General features: G+C 40.1%; 1 protein-coding gene across 2 annotated transcripts in view; it reads left to right on the top strand.

The window, feature by feature from the left end:
* Positions 1-8,963, top strand: part of ADRA1A (adrenoceptor alpha 1A) — a 43,873-nt gene extending 34,910 nt beyond the window's left edge. For both annotated transcript variants that reach the window (XM_014054869.2, XM_014054870.2), the window contains exon 4: positions 4,862-8,963. In XM_014054869.2, the coding sequence (XP_013910344.2) occupies positions 4,862-5,379 (518 nt within the window). In that variant the 3' untranslated portion in view covers positions 5,380-8,963. The remainder of the gene's footprint in view (positions 1-4,861) is intronic.
* Positions 8,964-15,750: the final 6,787 nt, after the last annotated feature.

The following is a 15,750-nucleotide window of genomic DNA, read 5'->3' as shown; positions in this document are numbered from 1 at the left end:
GGTAGAATGGCACTGTTATTAAGGGACGGGATGGCAGCTTGCTAATTTTGCATTAAGAACAAGCTGAAATCATTTTTTCTGATCAAAGTTACTTTACCTCTAGCTATCTTCCCTACCCACCCACCCACCCACTCATCCATCCCTGCTAAAGAATCTGAAAGACTGCCTTGGCTCTGTGCCATTTTGCTTTCCACATTATAATTACTTCAACAAGAGAGTGCCTTCCTCTTCTTTCAGTGTTGGAGTTAGAAGCTGCCCTTGAGCACTCATTGCAAAGCCTCAGGCAGAAACTAAGATAATATAACAGTATTTTAAAAGGGGGGTTGCAGGTGGGGGGAATAAATCACCATGGAGAAGATCATACTTAACTTAGGTGAAGATCCAAGTTTTGCTCTTACCATTCAGGCTAAAAAATTTCAAGATTGCATAGCTAGTAAAGATCTAATTTCTTGGTGTTGACCTTGATGAGTTCATGTGCTGCTTAAATATAAAACTATTTTCTATTGCATGGCCACCAACTTTTGGGACACCAGAGACCAGTTCCCTGGAGAGAGGTTCTTCTGCAGACGCAGGGAGGTGTGATTTTGCATGCTGCTTGCATCACAGAGATGGGGCTTCCCTGGTTTCTGGCATGCCATGGCCCAGTGCCATGGTTCTATTGCATTTATAGTTTCTAATACTGCATATTAGATACAATAAAAACAAATGGGTCCTATTGTCCCTATTTATTTTTATTCATTTCTTTTTTTCATGTCCATGTTTATATTTATACCTGCTATTTTGTACATGTTTGACAAACTTATATATGTTGCATTTTAGCACAAATGCAACACAAAAGTAACAAAGGCAACATTAAAAAATGGCTTTCTGCCTGGATGGCTCCTAGGGTGATCCAAAAGACAGAAAAGGGAAGCAGTATGCTCCCTCCCATATTTGCCTATGTACTGTATACAGTACTGTATACTATACTGTACTGCATACAGTATGCCGTATGCTCCCTCCCATATTTGGGCATACCAGGGGTTGTGACATAATATATATCTATCTCTATCTCTATCTCTATCTCTATCTCTATCTCTATCTCTATCTCTCTCTATCTCTATCTATCTCTATCTCTATCTATCTATCTATCTCTATCTCTCTCTATCTCTTTATACACACACACACACACACACACACACTTGTCACATATGCCACTGAGTACACAATTTTATGTAAGCCTCTAATTGTAGGAGATGAGCAAGCTGAGCCCGAGGGAGGGGTCTAATGCATCGTACGTCATGAGTTCTTGCACACCCACAAGAGATCTATGTCCAGCCCACCTTTAATGTCTTTATTCCCACTCATTCCTTTTGACCGCTACTAGGTCAGACTTTTATAGAGAATTTCAGATTGCACAAAACCTTTAAGCTCATTTCAACTGCTTGAATCTCCTGAGGCACTTGACAAGAATATGCTTTGAAATTAGTCCTCATGCATAAATCATGCTTTGTGACCAATTGCTGGATTAATGCAATATACATTAAAGTGGTTAAATAGAGCCGAGGTGGCGCAGTGGTTAAATGCAGCACTGCAGGCTACTGCTAGATCAGCAGTTCAGCGGTTCAAATCTCACCGGCTCAGGGTTGACTCAGCCTTCCATCCTTCCGAGGTGGGTAAAATGAGGACCCAGATTGTTGGGGGCAATATGCTGACTCTCTGTAAACCGCTTAGAGAGGGCTGAAAGCCCTATGAAGCGGTATATAAGTCTACTGCTATTGCTATATACCTAACTTGGTTACTGAATTAACACATTTTTCGGCCTTTACAAACATTACATCATGAATTAGCTAAAGACTTTGGGCTCACACACCATACTAAGCTACAAAATAAAATAAAAAGTCGACAAGATTAAAACTTAGCCCACATGCAGACTTTGACCAGTTTAAGCATATCATTAAACCATGAATGGTCATGGTGAACCATCCCTGTTGTGATTCTAATATTTTACAACAGTATTTTTCTGTTCTAGTCTTCTTTTAATAGAATTGTTAAAGAGATTGCCTGCAGCTTTTTGCATAAATCTGGGTAAGAAACCTGGGACAGATACATAACAAAATAAATAAGTTGTGGGATTTGAAAAAAATAAAATAAAAACTTGCTGTGATGCAAAATGTAACATCCAGTTGATGACTCCAAGATAGCCGGGGATCAGTTCTCCAAACTATCTTCATTGATTTCCCATCTGTTTCTATTAACAATGATAATTTTACTCTTTAAATCCTTAATTCAGCCACCTGAGCTTTTCCAGACGTGGCTGAATAGAACTCCCTAAATTCCACTGTCACTTAGCATGTTCTTGAAATATTACCTCTTGGCCTGTTTAGTACAGGAAAGCAATCCAGCATTTTAAGACCTAGATGAAATTAAATCACCATTTTTCTGTTTATTTTGGCAAGCTACCAGCAACCAATTTCCATGAGTTTCATAGAAAGAAACTGATGAAGAAGTCCGGTTTGTACAGCTTAGAATGGAAAGAGGAAAATGGGTTTGAGTAACTGCAGATGTTCCTTAGAGTCTTTTAAAAAGGGGGATTGCAATTAGGAATCATTATTAATTTCCATTAGCAGCTCTCTAAAGTATCCTATATGCTGATTTAAACTTGAAGCAAAGAGGCTTTGGGAATGTCATTGTACAATGCTGAATTTTACCATTAATGTTGAAACTGAATAATCAATTAACCTGTATGGGGGGGGGGAGAGTCCCTTTTAAAAGCTGCTTTACAGAAGGCCTCTTAACTTTGTATTTAGTTTAATTATTCTAAGTGTTAACTACCCTTCTTGAAGAAACCATTTTAAGTAGATATCTCAGTTTCTGAATCCTGAAGATGCTTTCCACCTTTAACAACTTCAGGCCATCTGATCTATCTAAAACCTGGTCATTTTGTTTTCCCCCTCTCCCTTTTTATTTGCTTTAAACTAATAAAAAGTCTAATAATTCAGCTACTGATTTCAATATCTGTCCTGTGTATTTGAGATATGAAGAGCCATTAAAGCTAAGTGTTGAGCAAAGTCATTACCACGCTAGATCTCTTCTGCTGTGCTCTGCAAGTATATTGCTCTCCTTGTAATATAATACTGTTTGATAAATGTTATTCCAAATCCATGACCTAGGACACATCTAGTCTGATTGATCGAAAAGGCCATTTTAACATCTTTTCCTCCAGTCTATGAGGCATTTCTGAAATATTGGCTTCCTCTGAATAGCTTCAGTAACAAAATGCTGGTTGTTACCAAACCTTTATTGCAGGACAAGTTAAGATGTGGGGATTAGTGGCCATGCCTCTCCTCACACCAGTGTCTCAACATCAAGCAATCTTAGCCAGGTTGATTGATAGTGCCACGCTGCTTCAGGTTCTCTCTTCCACCAGCAACCCAATGGATCACCCACAAAGCCTGATCTTCCATCACTGTCATCCCCATTTCACAGATGAGATGTTGCAGATGATTCATGCAATTGGGCAGGATCTCAGAAGCACAGGCTGCCTGTGATGGGTAGGAAGAAAATAAGCAGGTCTTGTAGCATGTACGTGATCTAAAATTACCTCCAGCCAATTCAGCTTCTTTCGAACTCATATTCATGTTTCCCTTCCAGGTCTCTTGGCTGTTCTGCTGATAGATGGGTTGATTCATTGCACAGGGAGAGCAGCCCACTGGGTGGACTTTAAATGGAAATAATCCTCTGAAATAAAGGTGGTCTCTACCACACAATATCATGTTGGTTTGCTATAAATGATTCCCATATATCCAACTAGCTCTTTTTAGTATTGTTGCCTAAGACTTCTATAGGATGCTTTGATTATAAGAGCCGAGGTGGCATGGTGGTTAGAGTGCAGTACTGCAGGCTACTTCAGCTGACTCCTAGCTGCAGCAAATCTCACCAGCTCAAGGTGAGCCTTCTATCCTTCCAAGGTGGATAAAACAAGGACTCAGATTCTGGGGGGAAAGATGTTGATTCTGTAAACCACTTAGAGAGGGCTGTAAAAGCACTATGAAGCAATATATAAGTCTAACTGCTATTGTTATTGCTATCTGAAGTAGAATGATGCTTGCTTTGTAATATCAGTACTTGTACAATGAGCACGATTCAGGCATGAGAGGCTCTATAGCCAAAGTTTGCAATGAGGATGGTTTCTACTTCATTTGGATTAAGCTTAATTATGTGCAACAAAGGCATAATGATTATGTGCACCTTGTTCCCTGATCCCAGGTAATCTCATTAAATAAGGTTAATGTGCGTTTTGCTTTTTTGCAAGGGCCACCATATGAAAAATTGATCCTGCCTCTAAACAAATAAAAAGAATAAAACAGACTAAAATTCAGACCGAATTAAGTCTTTCAGAATTCTATGGATTTCAATATTTCAACCTCTCCTGGCAAAATAAACAGGGACTTAAAACATTTAGCTGGACTTTTTTTTACATTATGTTCTGAAATAGTTTTTCAATTCCAATAGAAGAGAATATCTGTAGCTCCATGGAGTCCTTGGTGGTCTCTGAGCTTGGTTATTTTCTGGCAGATGTTTCATTGCCCAACTAAATAACATCATCACTGTACACTCCACAACTACATAAGTCACAGTGCACACTGATGATGTTACATGGTCAGGTAATGAAATGTTTGCAACCAAACAACCAAACACAGAGAGCACCAAGGACTCCAGATATGCTTTCTTGCCCAGAGATTACCTCAGTTACGATGATTCATAATTAAAAACTTTGGGGAAAAGATATTCACTTTCTTTGATTTCTTACCCCTTGATCCTCTGAAGTTGCTTTTTTATAAATCCATTAAAATTCTTTTTTGCTTTGTTTGCATTTCAGGTTCTTTCTTTCCTGACAGCAAGCCCTCGGAAACCATTTTTAAAATTGCCTTTTGGCTTGGGTATCTAAACAGCTGCATCAACCCCATCATTTACCCTTGTTCGAGTCAAGAGTTTAAAAAAGCATTCCAAAATGTCCTAAGAGCCCGGTGTCTCCACAGGAGGTATTCCTCCAACAAATATTCCCTGAACTTCACCCACAATCACCCAAGCAGCCATGTTCCTGAAGCTGACAAAGATATTGTCCGGATACCTGTCGGCACTGGAGAACACTTCTATAAGATTTCCAAATCGGATGGCGTGTGTGAATGGAAACTTTTTTCAGCCATGCAAAGCATGTCAACCAAGAGCAATGCTCTGAAAGAGAGCCCCAGCTGCTCTACGGCCAAAGTGAAGAGCAAAGGCCTCCTGAGAGAGTGCTGCTGTGCAAACACCTCAGGAGAAAACCCAAAGGACCAGCAAATACCCACCATTAAAATACATACTGTCTCCATCAGTGAAAATGGAGAAGATGTTTAAAGACCTTCCATTATTTTGATGGGAGTTCTGAAGTTTTACAGTGTGTTTTCATAGTTTTCTGCACTGGCGAGTCGATCACAAAAGGTTTCAATGGGTCACAACAGGAAGGCAAAAAAAGCCCAGATCAGGTCAAACTCTGTAGAGATGGAAACCATGGGAAGACTTCCATCCATGCTGTTCCATTGGATTCTGTGAGGAGTAGAACGGGGGTCCCTGTGGGGCTGGACGCCTTCAAATTATTCAGATTTGATTTCTTGTTCTTTTAAAGGTTTTCATTGTATCCTGTTGTTTTAATTCAAGTTATCTAGCCTTTTTTTTTGTAATGATCAGTGGCGTAAAAACATCCTTGAAATATATCCTACAACAGAGAACCATTAATATATGTTCCAGCTTTCATTGCAAATGCTTTTCTTGAGTGGTCAGCTCTTTTTTTTTATTACTCTGCATTGTGAAGATAAATTTGACAAGGCTGCAGTACAAGCTAATAGACAAATTTGAGAGAGAGGGATATGACAGGAAGGTTCTTAACTTAACCCTCACCTTTTTATTAATGGAATGATTGTGGTTCTGTGACATTGTGAGTATCATAAAGGCTCAATTGACGCAATGGGAGCTTATATCTAAGCCGTGACTCCAGTTTTTACTTTTTAAAGTTTGAATATAGCTGTCTTTCCCCAATAGGCTTAGCTATGCTGCTGAGTTGTATTGAGTTAATGCCGATTTAATTTATGCCTTCCCAACAAGAATGCTGAGAACTATAATGCATTTTGAGTGTTCAAAATTGTTTTTTTCTACCTTAGACCTTAGGGTAACTTTGCCAAAAGAGGATTAGTATTAAATTTGTTAATATTTGTAGTATAGCTGGGGCACAGAGCTTTCTTTCGATTGACTTTAGCTACCATAAATTAAATTGCTTTGCTTGAGATTACCAAACCATAAATCAATCCTCTACAAATTGGATGAAATCATTCATCTGTCAGTTATTTATTTTCTATGAGATATTTTCCTCATGAGTATACTATTAAAAAAAGGAATGCAGTACTTTCTTGTAATCCAGAATATTTGAATTTGGTTTATAGTTCGAAACCAACCAGGAAATCATGGCAATGCAAAATTTTGAATGTTTTCAAATTTATGAATGGACCCCAGTACAATAAAAACCTCATTGTCTTCTATTAGTTTCAGCACTGGAAAATTATCCTCGTTCATAAAGAGTTGCATAGAATATTCCTCAACACTCAGATTAATGAGAAATCCTCAACTCTTGGCAGGCTCATGTATTTATATTTCACACATTGCCTCCTGGAAAATCAAGTGATGACTGAAAAGGTAATGGGACCATTAGAAATTAAAACAGAGTGGATTGGATCTAGGCAAATTTAGTAACAGACTACAGTCAGTACTACGTCTTGGCTTCAATTTAAGGTGTTGCTTAAACCCAGCCATAGTTTAGGGAAATGTATGAGCCAAGGGGCAATTTATTTTAATAATTACTTACTTGCAGTGGTGGGTTCCGGATCCTGTTGCAACCGGTATGTTGCAACATAGCCTGGCATCCACCACATGTACGCTCGCAATGCACGTGCGTCCTTACCTCTTGCGACGCCTCTGCGAGCCTCCGCAACGCTCCAGCTACTTGGCGAAGCGCCAAAGAGCTCAAATGCAGGTAAGGAGGACGGGCGGGCAGGTGGGCCCTCTGGAGCACCATATCAGAACAGTACCTGGTGCTCCCGGCAGGCACCGGTACACCCATACTGGGGCGTACCTCCTGCAACCCACCACTAACTTGGGAGCCACAGGTTTTGATGGGAAGAAACCAAAAATAACACGGCAATACCAGCAGTCTAAAACAATAATATATAGATCAGAATAACAGAGTTGGAAAGGACCTTGGAGGTCTTCTAGTCCAACCCCCTACTCAAGCAGGAGACCCAGTACCATTCCAGATATGTGGCTGTCCAGTCTCTTAAAAGATGGAGCATCCACAACTTCTAAAGGCAAGCATTTCTACTAGTTACAGTACGGTAATTGTTCCCTTTGTTAGGATATTTATCCTTAGTTCTAGATTGGTTCTCTCCTTGATTAGGATATTTCTGGATTCTTAGAACGTTAGGACTAAGTGACACAGGGTTGGGAAATGCAATCTAAATTAATTTGAATCCAGCCAAACTATTTTTAATAAAATCACTCACACTGCCAGGACTAGTCAAGAAAAAATAAAACATGGAAGGATTGTCCCATGTGTGTTATCTATGTACATGCAAGCCTGAGGCTATTGTGCCCTATTATTTGGGATTGCGAAATCTTTTTTTTTCCTGGTGACATCAATTTATTATCAATTAATGTTAATCCAAGATCCAAGGAAGTCAAAGAATGTTCTCATTTCTCAGCAATTTTCTATTGCTATAGTGTCAAAGGATTACATGGAATGAATTACCCAAAATAATCACAAGTGTAATAGGAATTAGCCTGCTGTCCTTTCTGCTATAGCCTCATCCTCCAGTTCTACTCTAGGTTATAAGCCAACTCTCAAGAGGAGATGAAATGGTACAATTTTTAAAAAGGAGACATCTTGTATCAAATAGAAAGGAAGTTCATGTTCTTAATTGTTTCTCAGGAAATAGCTATTGTAAAGATTTCCCAGGACCAAACTGGAATTGACTGAGTAGTAAGGTTCACATGGGAAGTTTGCCCATGTTACATTCCTCTTTTATTTTATTTTATTTTTTTCATTTAATTTTCCTGCACAATTCTTCTGATACAAACCAAGCACAAAATACTTAGAAAGGGGATTTAAAAACTGCTTAAAACTTAGAATTTCCATTTTATTTTTATTTTTTTCCACTCAGGTCATTACAGAATCACCTGGTGCTACTATTTTCATGCTGGGAAGATTTAGTATAGAATCTTCTTAATCAACTTTCTTGCTTGCCCGCAGTGCTAATTTGCTAGCAGGTGGGGTGAGAATGCTTCTAGACTTTATAAGATGGAAGAGCAAAATGTTGACTGTAGATATGGCTGCAGCCTAGGCACCTGACCTCTGTTTGCAAACATTTAAAGGAGTCACTGTGGATTTTGCTCCGCTAATCACTGCTGACTATAGGGGTTGGTGCACATTTTCATTTTAAGGACATTGAGCCAGTGCTGTCGAAAGACATTTCTGTGATTATGTGGCCAGCATGATGTCATGGAGCATTGTGGTACCTGTTTATGTTCTTGCATGCTTTGGAACTGCTATGTTGGCAGGAGCTGAGGTGGAGGATAGGAACTCACCTCGTCATGTAGCACCCGGGTCTCAAACCTAGGCTGCCAGCTGTCCAGCACACAAGCCCAGCATCTTAACAGAGAATCTAAAATGCTGATTTCTGTCCAGAATCTAAATTGGGAACCAGAGTCTACCATTCTTGTTTTTAAAATGTCCTGTGACTGTGTATGTAACAGTGCATTGGAAATAGAAATGGATCTCTACTCAAAATGCTGCAATACGGGCTAAACAATTGTATTGTCTTTTTCCAGGCTGGCATTTTCATGATGAAAACTACTATATTGTGGGCACAGTAAAAAAACACTTGTGAGAAACTTCAGTGCGTGGCTAAGAACTATTTATTTTGGTGGAGTCATGATGTAATGATAAAGTACATTTTTTTGTGGAGAAATTCCTTGTTTTAAGCCTCATATGTAAGATTGGAGAAAAAACTAGGACTGGTGGAGCTAATGCTATGTTAGATGGGCCAGTGATTTGGTGCAGTACATACTTATTTCATGCACCATCATTTGAAGATGGAATATATATTACTGTACTTAATAGATACCTTGTAATGATTCTTTACCATTAGTCATTCTGATAGGATTCAATGGGATCTGAAGATCAAATAACCAGACAATGAGAAGATATATTTTGTTACCACATCGACGTGGGGAAAAGTCTAGATAATGATGGTCTAATGTGTTTTTTTCAATATCTCTGTATAGCTGTCTAGTGGTCATCCAGATTTTTGCAATATAGATATTGTAGACCTAACATATGCGATTCCCTTGGCTCATATCAGATTAAATCAGGGGTGAAAATCCTGTATCTCCAAATCAGGGGTGGGTTTCTCGCCCCGTTCCAACCAGTTCGGTTGGAACGGGGCCGGCGGCGTCCTCGTGCATGCGCGCGGTGCACGCATGCATACTAGCGTCTGCGCGATGCTCCAGCTGCTCCTGGAGGATCGCGCAGGCACTGTATGCGTCCTGCGCATGCGTAGAAGCGCAGAACTCGTCAAAACCGGGTAAGGACCGCGGGTGGGCGGGCGCGCCCTTCGCCGTTCCCGGAAGTTACTTACTTCCGGGTTCGCCGACCAACCGGTTCGCAGGGACCGCCGCGAACCGGTTGAAACCCACCCCTGCTCCAAATGTTACTAGATGACCATTCTTTGTGATCACTGATGAAGACTACTGTTAGCTGCACTACATCTGGAAGTACATTACTGAATCAAAGGAAATTTTAAAAAATCTCAAAACTTTGAAAAGAAGAAAATAGTTCAATTAGGAAGAGCTTTTTTGACAGCATAGCTGTAGTGAACAGAGAGGCAGCTACTAGCTTAGTGCATGCCTGAAACTTTGCATGAAAAGGGGGTTAAAATTCCACCTTTGGTATCTCCAGATTGGTCTGGAAACTTTTCTATCAGAAATGCTGAAGAGCTACTGCCTGCCAGGGTAGTCCAGTGGCCAACCCAACATGGATCCATTTCCTATGCCTTTCCCATGTATAAATCAGCTTCTTTATTTTTATACCATGGAATCTCTTGCAGCCCTGCGGCTTTATTTAGCATCTCTACAATATTTTTAGTGTTCAGAAACACTATCATGCTGATCTTGTTTGACCTTACCCAAACTGTTTTTCATTAGGGACTGAAAGGCAGAGAGATTCAAGGTCAGCTCCTCATATGGAATATCCATTTCCAACAGTCTATGGTTCATATGATTAAATATTGAAATTAAATTAAACAAACCTGCAAGAATAACGCCATTGGGATGAGGGTGGGGTGGAAGATCAAAATTGCCACTTGCCACTAGAACTCGCTTCTTCTAAAGATGGATTTGATTTCTAAAAATCAAAAATAAAGTACGAATTAGTTTATTTTCAAGGAACGCCCAGGACAATGCAGAGCTGGGAATTTTAACAATGCATTTTGAGATCAAAGCAGTCACTTGTGTCTGCAACACAGGAAGTCCTCGACTTACAACCATTTGTTTAATGATTGTTCAAAGTTACAACAGCACTGAAAAAAACTGGTCCTCGCATTTAAGAACTGTTACAGCATCCCCATAGTCACATGATCAGAATTCTGGTGCTTGGTAATTGGCAATTGATATTTATGATGCTTGCAACATCTTGGGGTCACACAGGGTCACTGTTCACATGGTCACGAGTCAATGGGGGATGCCTGATTTGCTTAACGACTATCCAATTCACTTAACAACTGCAGTGATTAACTTAACAATCACAGCAGAAAAGGCCATCAAATAGGGTGCAACTCACTTAATAACTGTCTCGTTTAACAATAAAAATTCTGACTATTTATTCAGTAATCAGATTCACATAGCTGCCCATCTCACCAAAAACAACTCCCTTTTCCAATCCATGTGAGTATTGAGAAGAAAACTGGACACAAAGCCAGTGTGGGGCACATTGAATCTCAGCATATTAACCTATTTGAACAAGCCATGAAAGTAATATGTTTTCATGCAATCCACGTGAACGATACACCTGCAAAATTGCATTATCCACACAGTTTGGTGCGGAAAATCTAAAAAAGTTGCCAAGATTGCGGATCAGAAAAACAAGCTCCTAATGTTGTTTGTAAAAGCTGTTTCTAGGTGATTAAAACCTAGGTTCCTAAATAAATTATTTAATATCATTGTAGCAAAATAAGATAAAAAAATCTCAAACTGAAGCACAGAGACTCTGGATTAAAAATAAATAAATCTAAGTAGCAGAGAGTCATTCTGGATGAAAAGATAACATATAATTTGGAGCTTCCGTATGTGCTGGCTTCCTTTGTCTTTCTGGAAGAGGCAGCCCCAGGAATAGAGATTGCAGCTCTCTTGTCACAGCCAAGACATTGCAGATAAATCCAAGAGCTTGTAGCAATCAGCCTTGCTACTCTGTTTAGGAGACAAGCACTAGGTAAAAACCCTACATTGGATACCTACATCTTAACTTAAGGGCACTCTAACCCTGAGACTCTCCAGCTGCAGCTCAGCTGTAATGTGAGATGAGAAAAATTATAAAATAGATCAGACATCATCTTATTACAATACAGAAACCCTCAAGTTCAATTCCTGGTGACTACATGTGGATGTGTTTCTTGGCAGGACTATGGAAAAGTTTTGCTGTTGCCTTCTACCAGTGTATTTTCCCCTCTCAATCTAGCCCACAGTGCCCAGATTCCTTAATAGTCTCTTATCCAGATTTTACCAGATCTGCTCCTGATGCCACCACTCATAGGACTTCACTCTATTCACTGAATTGAATTAATCTGACTCAATTGTAATTAGATTTTTTACAATTAGGTTTCAATTCAAAAGCCACGGTGGCACCGTGGTTAGAATGCAATACTACAGGCTACTTCTGCGGACTGCCAGCTGCCTGCAGTTTGGCAGTTCGATTCTCACTGGCTCAAGGTTGACTTAGCCTTCCATCCTTCCGAGGTGGGTAAAATGAGGATCCAGGATCCATATTGGGGGTAATATGCTGACTCTGTAAACACCTTAGAGAGGGCTATAAAGCACTGTGAAGCTGTATATAAGTCTAACTGCTGTTGCAATTGTTATTGCTACATTAAATGAAATCAAATTACTTTTTTTAGTCTAACGGTAAAGGTTTCTTCTGTCCAATCATGTCCAACTCTTGGAGGCAATGTTATCTCCATTTTCTAGCTGAGGGAGCCAGTTGTCTGAAGATACTTCCTTGAGGACCAGCATAACATAGGGCAAGGTGCACGGAATGCTGTTACCTTCTCACTGAAGTGATACCTATTTATCTATTTGCATTTACATGTTTACGAACTGCTAGGTTGGCAGGAGATGAGAAAGTAGAGGGAGTTCACCCCATTCTGTGATACTTAGATCTTAAACTGTCAACATTCCGGTTGACAAGCCCAGAATCTTGACTGTTAGATAAATGTACCTTCCTTTCTCCCCCCGCCCCCGGCCGCCCCTCTGCCACTTTTTTTTTCATCCTACACTACCCAATTTTCAGATTGTAACTTTAAAAAAACCATGCTTAAGTTGAATTTTTGCAAGAAGCATAGGATAAATGCTGGCAACTCAGAAGAGATAATGCTAAAACTGATGCCTAATGACCTCAGCGGTTGATTGATTGCTACATTGACTTTGGATAGCAATAACTATTCCAGCATGTTCCCAGAAAAAAATTGGCTGCAGGCAAGCTGTTAAGTTAGCTCTCTGTAAAGAGATAGGTATACGATGATAGATCAATATCAAAGCTTGCTTTGCATACAGAGGTCCTTAGGTTTCCAGATTTAGGTGGGTGGTGTCTTCTACTCTCTCAGAATTTTAGAGCGGCTATCAAGCAGAATAAGGAAAAAGATGAGAACATTCCTTTGGGAGGCAACCACCCCCTACAACTAGTTAAGCAAACCACATATAGACATCTGCTTCTCAAGCTACTTTGGTAGATGAGTATGTGCCTGCAAGTTAATGTCAACTCTTAGCCATAACGTATATCGATTTTCTCCAGGAGGATCTGTCCTCAAGCTAGTCCAGCAAGAGGCATCTAATGGCAAGCTTTGGCAATCAACCATTTGCATTCCTACCTGCAAAATGTGCTCCTTGTTTCAATCCCCCAGGAGTGGGGAACAGCCTGTAAATGGCTCTGTGCCTCGGCTTTGTGAAGCAAACAAAGCATGCTAATCAAATTGATAGGCATCTGCATCAATGTTTACACAGAGCTATTTCAGGGATTTGTGAGGGTAAGAAAAAAAATTGCTGGTTGTCTATAAAATGAAAGAGCCTCCTCTCATCCTGTTCTTTAAAGTTACTATCTGATTGAAGAATAAGAAACAGATCCATAAGTTTTCAATTTACCAGAAGTAAAATGGGGAGGGGGTAATTACTTACAATAAGAAGGGATCCCAGAAAGAAGCAATGCCAAATCCCTTGCACTATACTGCCAAGAGATCTTCATTGATGACTTAAGTTCAAGGCAAGGAAAGCTTTATTTTCATGATAAACAGGAACCATCGAGCAGATGATGATGATTAAAAGGCTAAAATGGGAGAAAAGAGGCATACCTTCCTGGATAATCCAGTAAAAAGGAGAAACTTTACAAATTTCGCATCAAACATGGAATAATAGAGTTGGAAGGGGCCTTAGAGATCTTCTAGTCCCATGATGGCAAAGCTATGAGATGCATGCCGGAAGTGGCACACAAAGCCATCTCTCTTGGCACGGGACCCATCACCCTTTGCTCTCCTGGGTTCCGGCGTGCCAGCCAGCTGGTCTTCATGGGCGTATGAGCACCAGCCCCCTGGTCTTCTGGTTTCTGGTGTGCATGCATGCCCAAAGACCAGCTGGTCGGTGCATATGTGCATGCCGGAAATCATAAGATTATCTTCCCGGCGTGCGCATGCACATCGGGCGGCTGCTCTTCTAGTTTGTAGCATGTGCATGCACGCTGGCCAGCTGGTCTTCATGCATGCATGTGCACTAGAAACCAGAAGACAGTGCACATGGATGTACCGGAAGAGCAGTTGTCTGATGTGTGCATGCGCAGTGCTCTTTCGGTTTCCAGTACATGTATGTGCATGCTCCTGTTTCGGCCCTCAGCACCAAAAACGTTTGCCAACACTGTTCTACTCCAACCACCTCCTTGACCAGGAGACCCTATACTATTTCAGCTAAATGATTGTCTTTTTGAAAGCCTCCAGCGATGGAGCACCCACAACTCCTGAAGGCAACTGCTGTTCCATTGGTTGATTGCTCTCACTGTTCCATTGTTTCTCGTCTTGCCTTTGACCCTGTCTTTGGAAAGAGCCCCTCAAATGTTGGAACATGGCTATCATGTCACCCCCTATTCACTAGAATAGCCATACCCAATTCCTGCAACCAATCTTCATATGTCATAGCTTCCTAATCATTGTTCTTGCTCTTCTCTGCACTCTTTCCAGAGTCTCAACATTATTTTTAATATATTGTGGTGACCAGAACTGGATGCTGTATTCCAAGAGTGGTCTTACTAAGGCTTTGTAAAACCTTAGAAAGATGATCATGATCAGTTCCATGATCTTATGGTTCATTCCTTTCAAGAAACATGTCAATTAATGTGCTAAAATCTGCCTCCAATTTCTCAGCTATTTTTTTCAGGGTGCCTGAGAACTAATTTTGACTTTTGAAATCTGGGAGCTTTTCAATTGACTTCATTGTTAGAAGTGGAATAATGGTTTCTTACTCTAAAACTTTCTCTACCTCTTGCCTATCCATACTTTTCCAGCCTGGAAAAACTTTCTAAGAGGAATTCTCCAGTGAAGTTTTCTTTTGGACTTAATGGAAAACACAAGAAGTCAGAAAGGTTGTACAATGAAACCGGCCACATAAATAAGTACAAGAACGCCACATTCTCAGAATTTGTTTCCAATGCATTGTTCTCACTGTACCCCTAATTTCTTTTCTTCCTCCGAAATGGATGCATTTATACTTGAACATGTTTTTTTAAGGAAATATGAGATGACATACATCCCCCTAAGAAGTTATGTTAAGAATCTATATCTGTAACTTTTGAATTGGAGCCAAAAGAAACAAAATTCATCTCCATTTCCTGCCCAAATGTTTTCATAAGCACCAACAAGAAGTTCTTAGAGAAGGACAACATGGCTTCCCTTTGTGATTTCTGATAACCTTTCATGACTCAGTCAGCAGTTTTAGCAAATAAACAGAAGAATAATCTTGCCCGTTGGAACTCTCCAAACACCAAGTTTTGAGAGTTGAGTATCTTTAGGATAAACACTCCATAAATTCAATTTAACAATCTATCCTTCAGGAAGGTCATCTCTAATTTCAGAGCACTGCTTATAAATTTTTGCAGTTTTTCTTTTCAGGTGTACGGTTTCAAGATAATCTTTGGAAAGCCTTGAACATTGCCTTGAGTCCTTACAGATAATACCAGAGGTAGTATTCAGCTGGTTTGGATTGGTTCACCCGAAACACCCACCTGGGCTCCAGAACATCCTATGTAGCCTCGTTTTCGATGCTACATGTGCATCAGTGATGGGATTCAGCCAGTTCTCAACTATTCGGGAGAACCGGTTGTTAACTTTCTAAGCAGCTCGGAGAACCGGTTGTTGGAAGAAATCTCATTTTGTTTTT

Source organism: Thamnophis sirtalis, unplaced genomic scaffold (genome assembly GCF_051295495.1).
Source record: "Thamnophis sirtalis isolate CommonGarterSnake01/CBP01778 unplaced genomic scaffold, rThaSir2_p1.2 scaffold_2, whole genome shotgun sequence".
Classification (NCBI taxonomy): Eukaryota; Metazoa; Chordata; class Lepidosauria; order Squamata; family Natricidae; genus Thamnophis; species Thamnophis sirtalis.
The sequence above is the reverse complement of the archived record's forward strand: the minus strand, read 5'-3'. Positions and strand labels throughout refer to the sequence as shown.